Genomic DNA, 14805 nt, shown 5'->3' with positions numbered 1-14805 from the left:
AATGCAAGATGCAGCAGAATCACCCACGCTCAGGGGAGGCTTCCCACTGCATTTGCATTTCTGCATTAGTCTCTTGCCAGTGTGTACCTCTTTTCAAACAGTGACACGCGGGAGGTGAGGTCCTCTGAGCCAGGTAATTTTTACTCTTTCACACTGTAAACCATTTCAGGTGTAAAACTGAAGCATGCTTCCAATTTTGATTAAGGGAAAAGATGGTGAGAATCTGAGAAACAATGCACATTATACAGAAGTAAGATCTCTATCTTGCCCCATTTCGTATTGTTATGAAATGCTTAGTGCAGTCAGATATTGGAAGCCAAACAGAGTCAGGGATGCAAGAAGTTAGTTCTGATTCACCTTTGTGAGCAGTTCACTTCTGAGTAGGGCAAACAGAGTTAGGAGCCTACTTTTACATCTGCATCAATTAATGTACTCCATGGGCAAATAATGGTGGATAAAATTAGCAGACATCTGGAAGACACACATATTCCGAAGCTATTTTGGTCTGAACATATAAAGAATTGTATGGAGAATATGATTGGTAGCTGGTCTTAATAAACAGTTAGCAAGTCTTGCCTGCCTAAAATGCAAAACAGATGTATCTTTGTTCTTTTCAACTGACTTTGATGAATAAACTATATGTGACGTCATATCCAAGCTATTGAATGTCTTGAGTCCGGCCGAGAAATCTTTTAGAATTAAAAAAAAAAAGTTTCCATTGTAGACGCTCAAGAGAACAAAGTGAATTCCAGTGCACTGCTCTTGGAGCAAATAGAAGCAGGTTCAGAGACTCAGACAGTTTTTAGTCCAAACATTTGTAAGTGGTATTATTTTCTGCAAGATCTATTTTCCTGCGAGGCACTAAAATTTCCTCCCCTTTCTCTTCAGCAAGACTGGGACTGGGTCTTTTAACATTTGGGGATCTGAGAGACATTTTTGTGAAGGAAAAGGGAAGAGCTGGTAAATGTTTCCATGGGGAAGAAGACAATTTTCTTCAAAGTGCAGCATCTGAGAACTTCTTAATATTATCCTTTTGTTTGACATCAGCACTATAAACGTTGCTGGGTTTTGCTTGTTTTTCGTGTCCCCCTCCCCCTGCTCTGGTGCCTTCCGTCCCGCCCCCCTCCCACCAAAGTTTAGCCCAGCAGTCAGTTTTGCCGTGTACCTCATGCGTCAGGAAGTCAGAACTTTCCTCGCAGGTGCTTCAGCTATAAACAAGCACCAGCAACCGTTTTCTCCTTCTTTACGAAATCCCTTTGGAATTTGACTTCCAGATACAAATACCTGGAGAAATTGGCAGCTGAAGAGTATGAGAAGGAGCTGAGAAGTCGGAGTTTATGTCGGGGCAAGAGTGACTTGTCCTTGAACCTGGGCTCCTCTTCAGTCCCAACCTCTCCCATTCCGACATCTGCGAGCCCCACTTCAACAGATTCTCAGGAGGAGCCCAAGTCCCCTGTGACAACTCGCAGGGCATCTCAGATCTCAGAAGGTAAGTGCCAATGAACTCTGAAGGGGAAATTGGCATCTCTTAATAATTGCTTCTCAGTTCTTTAAGCAGATACACCAGTATAGATTTCAAGGTATCGCACTTTCATAAAATGTTGATATCTTTTGCTGTCAATCCTTTCTCTTAGATATAGGTTTATACCTTACAAACAAATGGCAACATTTGGTATGCTATTCTGATTTCACCGATTGCATTTGGTGTTGTGATCCTGGTATATCAATGCTTACAAAGTCAAAACACTTAAAGTATGTGGAAAGTATGTGCTCCAGCTAAAATTAAACATGTTAGATGAATGGGCTTCAATGGGAGAGTTCAGCATGGGGGACTTAAAATGTTTAATTTTAGCTAGACTGCACCTTGGAATAACCATGCCTATGTTAGGCCATGTGTGTACCTTGGGTGGCTTTTAACATCTTGTCCCCTTGACCCCAAGAGCCAAGCTGCTTTTGGGAGAATTTCAAAACTGGTGACAGGAAAGTGGCAAACTCTCATGTACACATACCAATTCAAATGTTCCTGATTTTGTATTTTATATGTATTAGGTTTAAATTATTGTTAATCATCTTTTTAATTTTTAATAGGAAATATGGGATGAAAATATAATTGGAATTATTATTATTATTATTATTATTATTATTATTATTATTATTATGCTTAAGGAATCTCTGAAAGAGATGTGATGATTTGGTACCAAAATAAGTGGCAAGGCAATAGTGAATGGGAAAACAGAGATGAAAAGTTGTTTTTATTGGTGGGGGTGGCATGCATACAATCTTAGATGTATAGCAGAACTCTGTATAGTATAGGTTTATAATACACCAAATGCAATTATGTGGGTAAAAAGTGAAGAAGAAATCAGAAGCATTATCTAGCCCAAGTTAATCACTGTTAAATCACATTTATTTCAATGATGAGTTAAAGCACATGCCTAAATCGTTCCTATTGAGATCCGGGGGACAAAAAATACTTATTTTGGCTGGTTTATGCACATGATCAGCATCTTACGTAGTTTCTTTGGAAATCTGATGATGAATGCATTGTCTATATATGTGACTTCTGTACTTGAAGGTAAGATTGTTCACTTCTTCCTCAGTTGGAATCAAATCCTGAAAATACTTTATCTGTTATGATGCATGAATATTTCTGGGGCTGGTGCATGCTGAATGCCAGTTCTCACTATCATAGTATCATAGAGTTGGTACATCAAAGGTCTTCCCCCGCTGATTCAGGAAATCCACTACAACGGGTAGCCATCCAATCTCTACATTAAAATCTCTGGCAAAGGAGAGTCTACTGCCTCTTGAGGCAGACTGTTCCCCTGTTGAGCAGCTTGCACCACCTGCAAGATCTTCCAAGCTTTCAGTCTAAATTCTTTTCCTTGTAATTTGAGCTCATTGATTCAAGTCCTACCCTCTGGTGCAACCCAGAACAAAACTGCTCCAAGATCTATCTGACAGCCCTTCATGTACTTTGACTTGATGATGCTTCTATGACTTGGGCTCTTTGGCTTTATTGGCTGCTATTGCTTGAAGCATGCTGTTAAAGAACTACCATCTGAAGGGAGAATGGATATTGTATGCTGACTTAGGGTGTGCTGGCTGCTGTCAAACTTGATTTTAGTTTGCATGGTTTCTATTTTTTCTCAGTATTGGAAAGTTCCTGTAAAGATTGTGTATCTGTGAAATCACTTTTATTCAGAATGGCAGTTATTCAAACCCAGTGTCAGCCTTTAAAAGAAACACACACACACACACACACACACACACACACAACTCACCTCATTTCCCCCTACCATTAGGATTTTTCAAATCTCTGCATGGAGAGCAACTATCTCTTTTATGATGATTATTTTAGCATACGTCTCTGGGATTCCTTCCAAACATTACATTATAAAGTGGAGCTCTTTGGTATGTGTGGGGAATAGATTTATAACAGGTGCATAGGCTAACTCTCTGTGGTTGAGGTGTGGAGTTGCTTTCAGCAGATGGCAGGTGTTTAGGGCTTTTCCAGAGGAGCACCTGACGCAAATGAGCAACGTTGTGGAAATTTGCACAGATGAATGAGATAAAGACAGCAAAGGCTTTCAGTGTTAAGGGAAACATCCATCTCTGTAAAGATCTCTGAATGCAGATGGTCCATGCCTTGAAACTGCTGTCATAGGCATAATTACAAGGAACGAAACCCTGTTGATCTTAGTTTCCCAGCAAAAATTATTCACTTGAATGAATGTGAATTTTTTGGATTCAGAAAGGGTTACAAGTCCCATCTGAATGTTGGAGAGGTGCACTTACATTTCCATTGTTACTTTGAAAGGCTGCAGCACACTGAAAAATTAGGAGCAACCTTTCTCAAATCTTTTGTTTACCCACTCAAATCTTTTGTTTACCCTTGAAGACAGTCTGTTTTCCAAATACCGAGAGTTCACGCAGGTTCACGTACTGCACATTACGTATCTCCACCACACTTTTCAGCAGCATTTGGATTATTTGCATTTCCAAAACTTTGCTTTGTTTCCGTAATGGGATTTTGAGAAACTTGAAGACTACTCAATTCACAAATCTGGCCAGATTGTTTATGCTATAAAAAAGCAAAAACTTAATTTCTAAAAACCCTGCAAGTAATGTGGAATCTTGATTTTCTCCAGGGAAGATGGGATGGCTTGGTCCATGAGAAGGAAAGTCATGTTAGAAAACAAACGTTCCCCCCAAATAAGGGGGAAATTACATCTTCGGTTGTTGTACACACATGTATATTTGACATGCACAAAGCAATTCTATTTGTTTCCCCTTTTTCATACTAAAAGAGGCCACCTGCGTTATTTATGGGAAATGATTGAATACAAAATCAAAACTGCAGATGCTTCATTAGTAGTGGAATCCTATATATGTCTCCTGAAATGTCACTCCTATTAAGTTAATTGGGGCTTAATCCCTTGTAAGTAGGTGTACAATTCCAGACTAAGTGTTTTACTACGAAAATCCAGCAGATTAGTGAATAGTCTAAACTGTAAACTGAACCTTTGGTAAATAAAGGAAATAAACTATGTGAGACAGAAGTTCCTAGAATGTCTGACTGACTAATCTAGATGCGAAAACTGTAGACTGCTTAGAATTTTTGCTACAGTTAAGCCGTATAGCTGGATGGATGAATGAATGGATAGACAGACCTATTGGATACAGCTGCTGTGTGACGTGTTAGCCGTTTATTTCATAGGGAAACTCCTAAAAGGGTCTGACTAGCTTTCCCATACCTGGTCAGGTTAGGCGCCAATTGTGATTTCTGGGGCTGATGGGAATTGTAGGTGAAGGGTGGGTCAGACAAAAGATTATATAGTAACCCAACTTTCGCTGCCTTTGTAAGTTCACAAGCAGGTTATGAGGGGGATAGTTTTCCATTATTGTTTGTCCCCAGCATCTGGTAATCCGTGGTAGAGTTTGACTCCATTCATAGACTGTGAAACTCCTAGCGGGGAGGACTTGGCAAGTTTTGGGACTGTTGCATGTGGTGGAGGCAGTGAAATGCACCAGAGGACAGAAGTCTAGATTTTTCTGCCTCCTGATTCAATTCTAGGTTCAGAGAGAACTTGAGTTCCATTGTCCCTGTCAAGAAATGCCCCAAGTTTATAAAACTGCTCACTATTTTGAGTCAGACCCAACTCTGGTCTGATTCAGTTAGAGTCAGCCTGAAATACTAGTAATGTTAGCAAATTCTCAAGGGCTTTTAATTTGAATTTCTCCAAATAAGAATTTGCCACCAATACTAGCAATCAAAAGTGTACAGTTGGAATGGGGAACATGGGACTGTTCAGATGTTATTGACCTCTTGCTCCCATCAGCCCAGCTAGCATGGTCAGTGGTCAGGGATGAATGGAGTTAGAATCCAACAACATCTGAAGAGCAAGATGTTCCCCATCACTGATGTAGCTCTCATGATCTGTAGAACCACCTTCTGTGTATCTTGCTAGAATCAGAAAAGCTTCAAGTTCTCTGTTCGTGGGTCATCCCAAAAGCTTCAGCTGTATTTCAAATTGGCATTGCTATTTACATTGCCTTTACATGTTGAACTTGAATTTTGCTGATATACTAGCTCATATCTATATCTATATCGATATCTATCTATGAATCAGTTCATTTGAGAGGCAGAAAATTAAGAAGATATGTCAAATCACAAAATGTTTTTTCCTAATAGTCATCCACCTCTCAGGAGTTGTTTCTGAAAAATCTGAAGATAGACTTTGTTGCATGGCATTAGAAATTCATGTTTTGACCTCCCTTTAGAGCAGGGGTCAGCAAACTTTTTCAGCGGGGGCCCAGTCCACTGTCCCTCAGACCTTGTGGTGGGCTGGACTATATTCTGTAAAAAAAAAAAAATGAACAAATTCCTATGCCCCACAAATAACCCAGAGATGCATTTTAAATAAAAGGACACATTCTGCTCATGTAAAAACAAGCTGATTCCCAGGCCGTCCGCAGGCCGGATTTAGAAGGCGATTGGGCCGCATCCGGCCCCCGGGCCTTAGTTTGCTTACCCATGCTTTAGCGATTCAGGACATAATTAATCAGAATGTACTCCTGAGTAAGTAACCTCAAAACAGTGCTCTTGCTCACTTCTAGTAAATCTCAGTGGGATTTGTGCAGGAGAACTTCCTAATACCTTGTGTGTTCCAAACGCCTACTATTGGCTTAAACTAATTTTGTAGTACCTCATTTTTTTAGTGGTGTTTTTTTTCAGATGGTCCCCATTTTTCCACTATTAAGTTACACTGCTTAGGTTGGACTCCCTTTCCTTTTCTCTTCCTTTCTGGGTCATCTGAATTCTCATCAGAAAAGAAAAGATCACTGCAGTCTCCGTTCTGACACTGCGTACACTGCAAAAGTAGAACTGCCAGGCCGGTCAGAAGGAAAAATCTAGAACTGTATCATAGTTTAACCAAGAGGTGATTTCACAACTACACAAAATTAACATACATATTCACCTTTCTGTCACTTCTGCATGGCCATTCTGTCTTTGAGAACTGTGAGCTGCTTGACTGAATACCTGTGGGCGCCTTCTCGTTTCTTTACATTACAATATAGAGATCTTGCATGTGAAAATCTGCTGGTTTAGCTGAAAATGATGACGAAATTTCACTCTGTCAGTGATCAAATGAGGTGGAGGAAATCAACTGCATAATCAACAATATGTGTCAGACGCCAGTTAAGAGGCAAATTTATGCCACTTGCCAAACAGCTAGAAGCTAGATTTGTGCCAGATGCCAAGCCAGTGTTTTATGTAGCTATTCCGAAATAAATTGCCATGAGGGAACATATGCTTGCTGTCAACAGTGCATGACACTGCCCTTTCCAAAGCTGTGCTGCTCTAATAAAACTAACACATGTGTACCTTTCTGTGTGTAAACAGATGAAAAATCAGTCACTCTAAACATGTTTTAGGGATGCGGGTGGCGCTGTGGGTTAAACCACAGAGCCTAGGACTTGCCAATCAGAAGGTCGGCGGTTCGAATCCCCGCGACAGGGTGAGCTCCCGTTGCTCGGTCCCTGCTCCTGCCAACCTAGCAGTTCGAAAGCACGTCAAAGTGCAAGTAGATAAATAGGTACCACTCCGGCGGGAAGGTAAACGGCATTTCTGTGTGCTGCTCTGGTTCGCCAGAAGCGGCTTAGCCATGCTGGCCACATGACCCGGAAGCTGTACTCCGGCTCCCTCGGCCAATAAAGCGAGATGAGCGCCGCAACCCCAGAGTCGTCCGCGACTGGTCCTAATGGTCAGGGGTGTCTTTACCTTTACCTAAACATGTTTTCAACAACAGAGCATACAGCAACCAAAAATGATCTTGTTCTTTTTCCCTGTTGCTCCCTGCTTTTAAAGAGAGAAAGAATAATTTGTTTGGAGTCATTTCGTAACCTTTTAGCACCCAGTGTAGATGGGATTATTAAATATTTGTACCTAGATTGTTGAAATTTCACATCCACACACACACACACTTATAAATGCCTTAAAGTTTGAGCAGACTTTATTCAAGCAGGAAATGGCAGATTTCCAGTGTGTCTCATGAGCAAGGCCCTCCTTCAAGGGCTATTACATGAGCTCTGCCCTCCGAATGCCGTGCTCGGCCATTTCTTAAAAGCAGCCTCCGATACCATATAAAATATTTATTAAGGTTTAAACATTGCAAAAAAGAAAAGAAAGACAAAAGAGAAATATAAACAATAAACAGTTACAAGGCCTCAAAAACAAAATCAAATACAGCAGTACAAAACATCAACAATACAAAAAAAGAAGAAAACAAAACAAAAGCATTTAAAAAAAACCCAAAAGAGAACAAACAAACATACAAAAGAACCCCATATTTTCATATCCTTATCTTTCATTAGCTTATTTCCTCGACTTCCTCACACCTCCTTTTTCGTATTCTAGTTCAATTAAATATTCTAGCAAGTCCTTTCCCTCTTTCACAAATTTAGTTCCATAATTTAACTTAACGAAATTTTAGACTTAAATTTACATCTTTACCCAATGTCAATCTATTCATACTTAATTCTTTATAATATTTCTACTAAAGTCATATAACTTCTTTCCAGCATCTTTCTAACATTCAAAAAAGCAGCCTCCGATACCAAGACCCCTTTCTCTTTTCACTCACTTGGAGAAATGGAACTCACGAATGGAACTCACTTGACTGTGCGAAGCACGACACACTGTTTTTAAGCGAATCTTTCTCCATTATTCTTTTCACCAGTGAGTGCCAGTGAACCTGAATGCGCACCAGAACCTGAGCCAGAGGCAGAAACAAAAACAGAGCAGGAAGACGAGGCAGACTTGGAGCAGGGGGCAGAAAGACCCCAAGAAGTAGAGGTTGCAGAGGTGGAGCCAGGAAGCGGAGTGGCGCAAGGTCCAGAGCAAGAGGCAGAAGAAGGTGCAATACTAAGTGAAAAAGAGAGGCAGAATGAAGAAGTGAATGAAAAAGACAATTGTTCTGCGTCCAGCATATCCTCAGCAAGCAGCACTTTAGAGAGGGAGGAAAGGGAGGAAAAGTTGGCCAGTGACAATGAAACTGGTAAAGTGAAGTATTTTCTCCATAACAGTTGACCTTTTTTTTTTTTTTTGTAATTTGAAAACAGCAGCTTCATTTTAACATTTGTTGTAAGAGAACTATTGACCTGTTTTTGTTTACTGGTGTGTCCTCCATTGAAAGCCTCAGTTCCTAGACATTTTGGGCACAGGGTTCAGTAGAGGTTTTCTGCGCAGACTCACAGAAGAAACAGAACTTTAATTAAAAGGCATTATTCCATGGGGATAGTATTCTTGAAGTTCCCTTACTAGTTAGAATCTCGTTACAAAAACAGCCATGATTCACATTTCAAGACTCCTTTTAAGTTCGCCTTTAGGAGAGGGTCTAGACTTATGGAAAACCTTCCCTGCTATTTCCCCCTTGCTGAAATGTGATGCTGTATATTTGGGACACTTGTCTGCCGAAGAAGTTTTGCCATTTTCAGAAGCGTAGGTTTCTCTGAATTAACCGTTCACGTATTACTTCAGATCCTAGCATGACAGTTCACTGTTCCCCACTTTAAATCCCAGACACCTGGCTTATAATTGCATGTGGCTTCTGACTGAAAGGCTCAGAGACTGGTGCGCTTTTGCATATGGCGCTGGAGTAGGGTTCATCGTTGTTCCCTACTCAGTTGCTGCCTTCCTTGCTATCGTGTATCTCTCCTGATTCCATGGTATTAATACAGAACATCTTGTGCATCAAACTCCCCCTTTTCCTTAAAATGACAACTCTGCAATAACTGTTTGACAACTTATTGCTATGTTTGGAGGGCTTTTGTCCACACGATGCTTCTTCCATCCCTAGTGGTCACTCTTAGCAGGTTCAGAGTGAAATCACACTCACAGGTGGCCTTGCTTCTCATTACCCTTTCTAAGGAGATAGGCAAGAGTGCTTATCAATAGTGCCTCTCCTTGTTTTCTCTGCTGTCCTTCTTTTTATCAGATAATCGGATATTCACATTCACTTTTATGGGGCTGCAGTAATTAGGTGCAGATTTCCACTTTTCTCAATGTAGAATGTGTGTAACCTTGGCAGGCACTTCTCTTTTAATGTTTTCAGCATGCAGCATATGCAGCTCAAGAGGTATATGGGAAAGAAAATATTTCAGTCTCTAGAAGCTATGCAAGAAAATCAAAATCACATTTTGGACTCTAGTGTCCAAACCCACTCTACAAAAGTCCTGGACTATGATTAAGTTACTGCCCTTTTTAAAGGACTCTTTCTTTCTTGACACATACCCAAAGGATGTTATATTCTTCTTAATGTTTCATTTTGCTGTACTTTTGTAAGGACATGAATGTATGCAAGGGAGTGAAATAGTTAGTAGAGAGTTGCTTCACATCTGTATCTCATGCAGGCTTCCGCATTTGTGCTGTTTTTCATGGGTCTGACCTTTCTAAAATCAAGGCCCGGCAATGGGAGGAAGTGCACGGCCCCCCAGATCTGGCCCAGGAGCCAAAGGTTTCCCAACCCTGCAATAAGGAAAATGAGATGGCGCCTTGGTTTTGCAAGAGAATATTCTGACTCTTGTTTCCCGTATTGTCTTTTGCTCAATTCAGTTCTGGAAAAGGATTAAAATAGATTGGCATGATTTTGTCATTTTTAGCAGATACTACCGAGAATACTAGGGGACGCAGGTGGCGCTGTGGGTTAAACCACAGAGCCTAGGACTTGCCGATCAGAAGGTCGGCGGTTCTATTCCTCGCGACGGGGTGAGCTCCCGTTGCTCTGTCCCAGCTCCTGCCAACCTAGCAGTTCGAAAGCATGTCAAAGTGCAAGTAGATAAATAGGTACTGCTCCGTCAGGAAGGTAAACGGCATTTCCGTGCGCGGCTTTGGTTCGCCAGAAGCGGCTTAATCATGCTGGCCACATGACCCGGAAGCTGTACGCCGGCTCCCTCGGCCAATAAAGCGAGATGAACACCGCAACCCCAGAGTCATCCTCAACTGGACCTAACGGTCAGGGGTCCCTTTACCTTTACCTTTTTACTGAGAATACTAAAGAAGACATTTATAAGAGCGCAAGAAGAGAGGTTTTAGAAAGGCATTTTACTCATTTTAATGAAGAGATGAAAGGGGAGATGGGTACAAAATTAATCTTGTTGTAAATGAATTGAAATGCCCTCACCCTGCACCAGCTTGTTAGCAGGCCGAAAACGAGGGGCTTCCTCTCAGTGTGTTGGGGAGAGCTGCAAAGGGGAGCAAGATGTTTGCATCACTATTGTTGTAAGAACAAATACAGTGGTGCCTCGGTTTAAGAACAGACCTGTTTGCGAACTATTCGGTTTAAGAACTCCGCAAAACTGGAAGTAGTGTCCTGGTTTGCGAACTTTACCTCTGTCTTAGAACAGAATCTGAACGGTGGAAGGGCACCGGTGGCGGGGGGCCTCATTAGGGAAAGCGTGCCTTGGTTTAAGAACAGTTTTGGTTTAAGAACGGAATTCCAGAATGGATTAAGTTCATAAACCGAGGCACCATTGTACTTGATAAGAGGCTTCCCTTCTGAGTTGTTTAGAGGCTTTCATTCCCTTTGGGGAAGTCCTGAGACTTTTTCATTTTACCAGATGTTGGCTGGGAACACACTCAGTTTCCTCTGTGCTTCCTCAGTTTGTTAAGTATTCAGACATTTCAATAAACCAAATCTAAAGAAAAAAGGAGCTAATTGCCCGTCATGGGGATCTTCTGGGGTTTCATGAACACAAATGGGTGTTTTGAGTACAGCTGAGCTAGAAATTCTCAAGCAAGCTGTTTTAGCTGAAGATGTGGGCCTTTGGGGAAGATGAAATGTTTCATGTAAGCTCCCCCCTCCCCCAGACTTGCCTCCGCTTTTTATACTGCCTGTTAGTACCTACTCATGACTTTGATAGCAGTTAGCCTGCTTCTCTTGTTGCTGCTGAGAGCCATTCCCCCAATCTATTTTTACCCAGAAATTTCCAGATTGAGGGCACAAAGTGTTGCCCTTACTTTCATGTAGCTTAATCTAATTGGCTGTATTGCATTGGCATCATGCAGCAAAACCTCATTGCACTGGCATCTAGTGAAATCGCATTAGCTAAAATGCATTGACCTAGAGTCTAGGACTTAGGCAAAGAGATTATAAAGGGAGTCTGCATAAAATTTGGCTTATTGTAAGTCAGGAAGCATCCCAGAGTTTGGCCAGGCAGGCTCCGAAATTCAATAGCTCCCTTGCTGTCAAAGTTCAGAATTTCCCTGTGCTGTTCAGTAATACAGTGTTTTGTGTTCATGTATATGAGCTTACTGAAAGCCCAAAAACAGTAACTGGGCACAACAATATAAGGAAGTAGGGTTTTTCCGTTTTTAAATACATTTAAAATTTTCTTAATTTTCCAAAAACAGGATAATATAACAATAATACTAATAATTTATTATTTCTACCCCACCCATCTGGCTGGGTTTCCCCAGCCACTCTGGGAGGCTTTCAACAGAACATTAAAAACAGAATAAAACTTCAAACATTAAAAACTTCCCTAAACAGGGCTGCCTTCAGATGTCTTCTAAAAGTTGGATAGTTTATTTCCTTGACATCTGACAGGAGGGCGTTCCACAGGGCGGGCACCACTACCGAGAAGGCCCTCTACCTGGTTCCCTGTAGCCTCACTTCTCACAGTGAGGGAACCGCCAGAAAGCCCTCGGTGCTGGACCTCAGTATCCGGGTTGAACGATGGGGGTAGAGACGCTCCTTCAGGTATACTGGGCTGAGGCCGTTTAGGGCTTTAAAGGTCAGCACCAACACTTTGAATTGTGCTCGGAAACGTACTGGGAGCCAATGTAGGTCTTTCAGTACTGGGGTTATATGGTCTCGGCGGCCGCTCCCAGTAACCAGTCTAGCTGCCGCATTCTGGATTAGTTGTAGTTCCTGGGTCACCTTCAAAGGTAGCCCCACGTGGAGCGCATTGCAGTAGTCCAAGCGGGAGATAACTGGAGCATGCACCACTCCGGTGAGACAGTCCGCAGGCAGGTAGGGTCTCACCCTGCGTACCAGATGGAGCTGGTAGACGCAGAATTGACCTGTGCCTCCATGGACAGCTATGAGTCCAAAATGACTCCCAGGCTGCGCACCTGGTCCTTCAGGGGCACAGTTGCCCCATTCACGACCAGGGAGTCCCCCACACCCACCCGCCTCCTGTCACCCCAAAACAGTACTTCTATGTTGTCAGGATTCAGCCACAATCTGTTAGCCGCCATCCATCCTCCAACCACCTCCAGGCACTCACACAGGATCTTCATCGCCTTCACTGATTCTGATTTAAAAGAGAGGTAGAGCTGGGTATCATCCACATACTGAACACCCAGCCCAAACCCCAGCAACTTCATGTAGATGTTAAAAAGCATGGGGGAGAGGACAGAACCCCAAGGCACCCCACAAGTGAGATCCCAGGGGTCTGAACACTCATCCTTCAACACCACTTTCTGGACACGGCCCAGGAGGAAGGAGTGGAACCACTGTATAACAGTGCTCCCAGCTCCTCTTGACGGTCCAGAAGGAAGTCATGATCAATGGTATCAAAAGCTGCTGAGAGATCCAGCAGAACTAGGAAACAGCTTTCACCCTTGTCCCTAGCCTGCCAGAGATCACCGACCAGCGCAACCAAGGCAGTTTCAGTCCCATGATTAGGCCTGAATCCTGATTGGAAGGGATCCAAATGGTCTGCATCCTTCAGGTGTGCCTGGAGTTGTTCAGCAACCACACGCTCAATCACCTTGCCCAAGAATGGAAGATTTGAGACTGGGCGATAGTTGGCCATATCGGCCGGGTCCAAAGATGTTTTTTTAAGAAGTGGTTTAATGACCGCCTCTTTCAGTGGGGTTGGGAAGACTCCCCCACAGAGGGAAGCATCCACCACCCTGCAGAGCCCACCGCCCAGCCCTTCCTGGCTCGCTTTTATTAACCAGGATGGGCAAGGATCAAGGAGACAAGTGGTTGGTTTCACTCGTTCAAGCAGCCTGTCCACATCCTTGGAGGTAACAGATCAAAATTGATCGCATGCAGCTAGACTAGACAGGACTCTAGCACTCTCCCGCCCCAGCTGTGCTCCCATGGTGAAGTCTGCCTCTTTCCAGATATAAGCATAAGTAGATTTTTGATGCTCCTGATGGTTTCTCTCAGTTGTTCATTTGGACTAGGTACTTCAATTTCTAGAGTAATAAATTGCAAGGAGCTATCTGAATCTGTGGGTTGGGCCAACAGTTCTCTGTGAATGTACATAACCATTCTGGAAGTACAAGTGGTTACAAGATGAGAGCAACCTTATTATTGTTGGGGGTTTTTTCCTTTGTTGCCACCTATGTCTAGATGTGTGCAGGAGAACTCCTGAGTGCCCTAGATTATTGCAGAGTTAAAAGTGGAACAGGCCAAGTGTTTGTTCAACTATATTCAGATAGCTTTAAGTGAAGTTTCTGAAATCAATTACGTTTGCAATACACAGTTCATTAGTTTATTACGCTACAGAACAAAAAGGAACAAACCAGTTTGTGTGGGGTTGTCACCAGTAATTCAAGCCATAGGAGCAGAGCAATTGTACTGAAGGGCTGGACAGGCATGCAGAAGTACATGCACCACTACATTCGAAGCAGGGCAGAAGCGAAAGCAGCAGAGGGCCCCAAGGATCAGGCCCTTTGGAACTGTAGGATCCAAAGCCCCACAGATCCCTGCCAAAGTCTCTGGCGCACCCATCCCATTTCCAGGCCTTCTGATGGCTTCTGCCAGCGGCAGCACACCATCTACTTGACTTGCCTTTGCCTCAATCAACAGTGCTCCTCTTTGCGCCATCATACCTGTCCTCCCTAAGACTCTGGCCTGAAATTATCAATCCAGTTGAGAAAAACAGGCTTCAAATGTGTTTCCTTGCTTTTACAATTAACTTGACCAGTGTCCAAAGTCGTTGAGTGTAAGATACCAATCTGTTTACAGTTATCATCCAGTTGATGATGCTTACTATGCGCAGAACAGTTACCATGGCAGTATGTTTAGAACAACATGTGTGGACATGGGTGGCGCTGTGTCTAAACCACTGAGCCTCTTGGGCTTGCCTATCGGAAGGTCAGTGGTTCGAATCCCCGCCACGGGGTGAGCTCCCGTTGCTCTGTCCCAGCTCCTGCCAACTTAGCAGTTCGAAAGCACGCCAGTGCAAGTAGATAAATGGGTACCGCTGTGGCGGGAAGGTAAACGGTGTTTCCATGCACTCTGGCTTCCGTCACGGTGTTCCGTTTCGCCAGAAGCGGTTTAG

General features: G+C 42.9%; 1 protein-coding gene across 15 annotated transcripts in view; it reads left to right on the top strand.

Moving 5' to 3' along the window:
* FHOD3 (formin homology 2 domain containing 3) overlaps window positions 1–14805 on the top strand; it is a 316929-nt gene that overhangs the window by 249240 nt on the left and 52884 nt on the right. For 13 of the 15 annotated variants that reach the window (XM_080976473.1, XM_080976476.1, XM_080976472.1 and 10 more), the window contains 2 exons: window positions 1275–1489; window positions 8244–8561. In XM_080976473.1, coding sequence (XP_080832599.1) covers window positions 1275–1489; window positions 8244–8561 — 533 coding nt within the window. The remainder of the gene's footprint in view (window positions 1–1274; window positions 1490–8243; window positions 8562–14805) is intronic. The other 2 variants (XM_080976478.1, XM_080976479.1) reach the window with 2 other exon arrangements.

The sequence above is a fragment of the Podarcis pityusensis genome, assembly GCF_964106645.2.
Source record: "Podarcis pityusensis genome assembly, chromosome: 13".
Lineage (NCBI taxonomy): Eukaryota > Metazoa > Chordata > Lepidosauria > Squamata > Lacertidae > Podarcis > Podarcis pityusensis.
The sequence above is the reverse complement of the archived record's forward strand: the minus strand, read 5'-3'. Positions and strand labels throughout refer to the sequence as shown.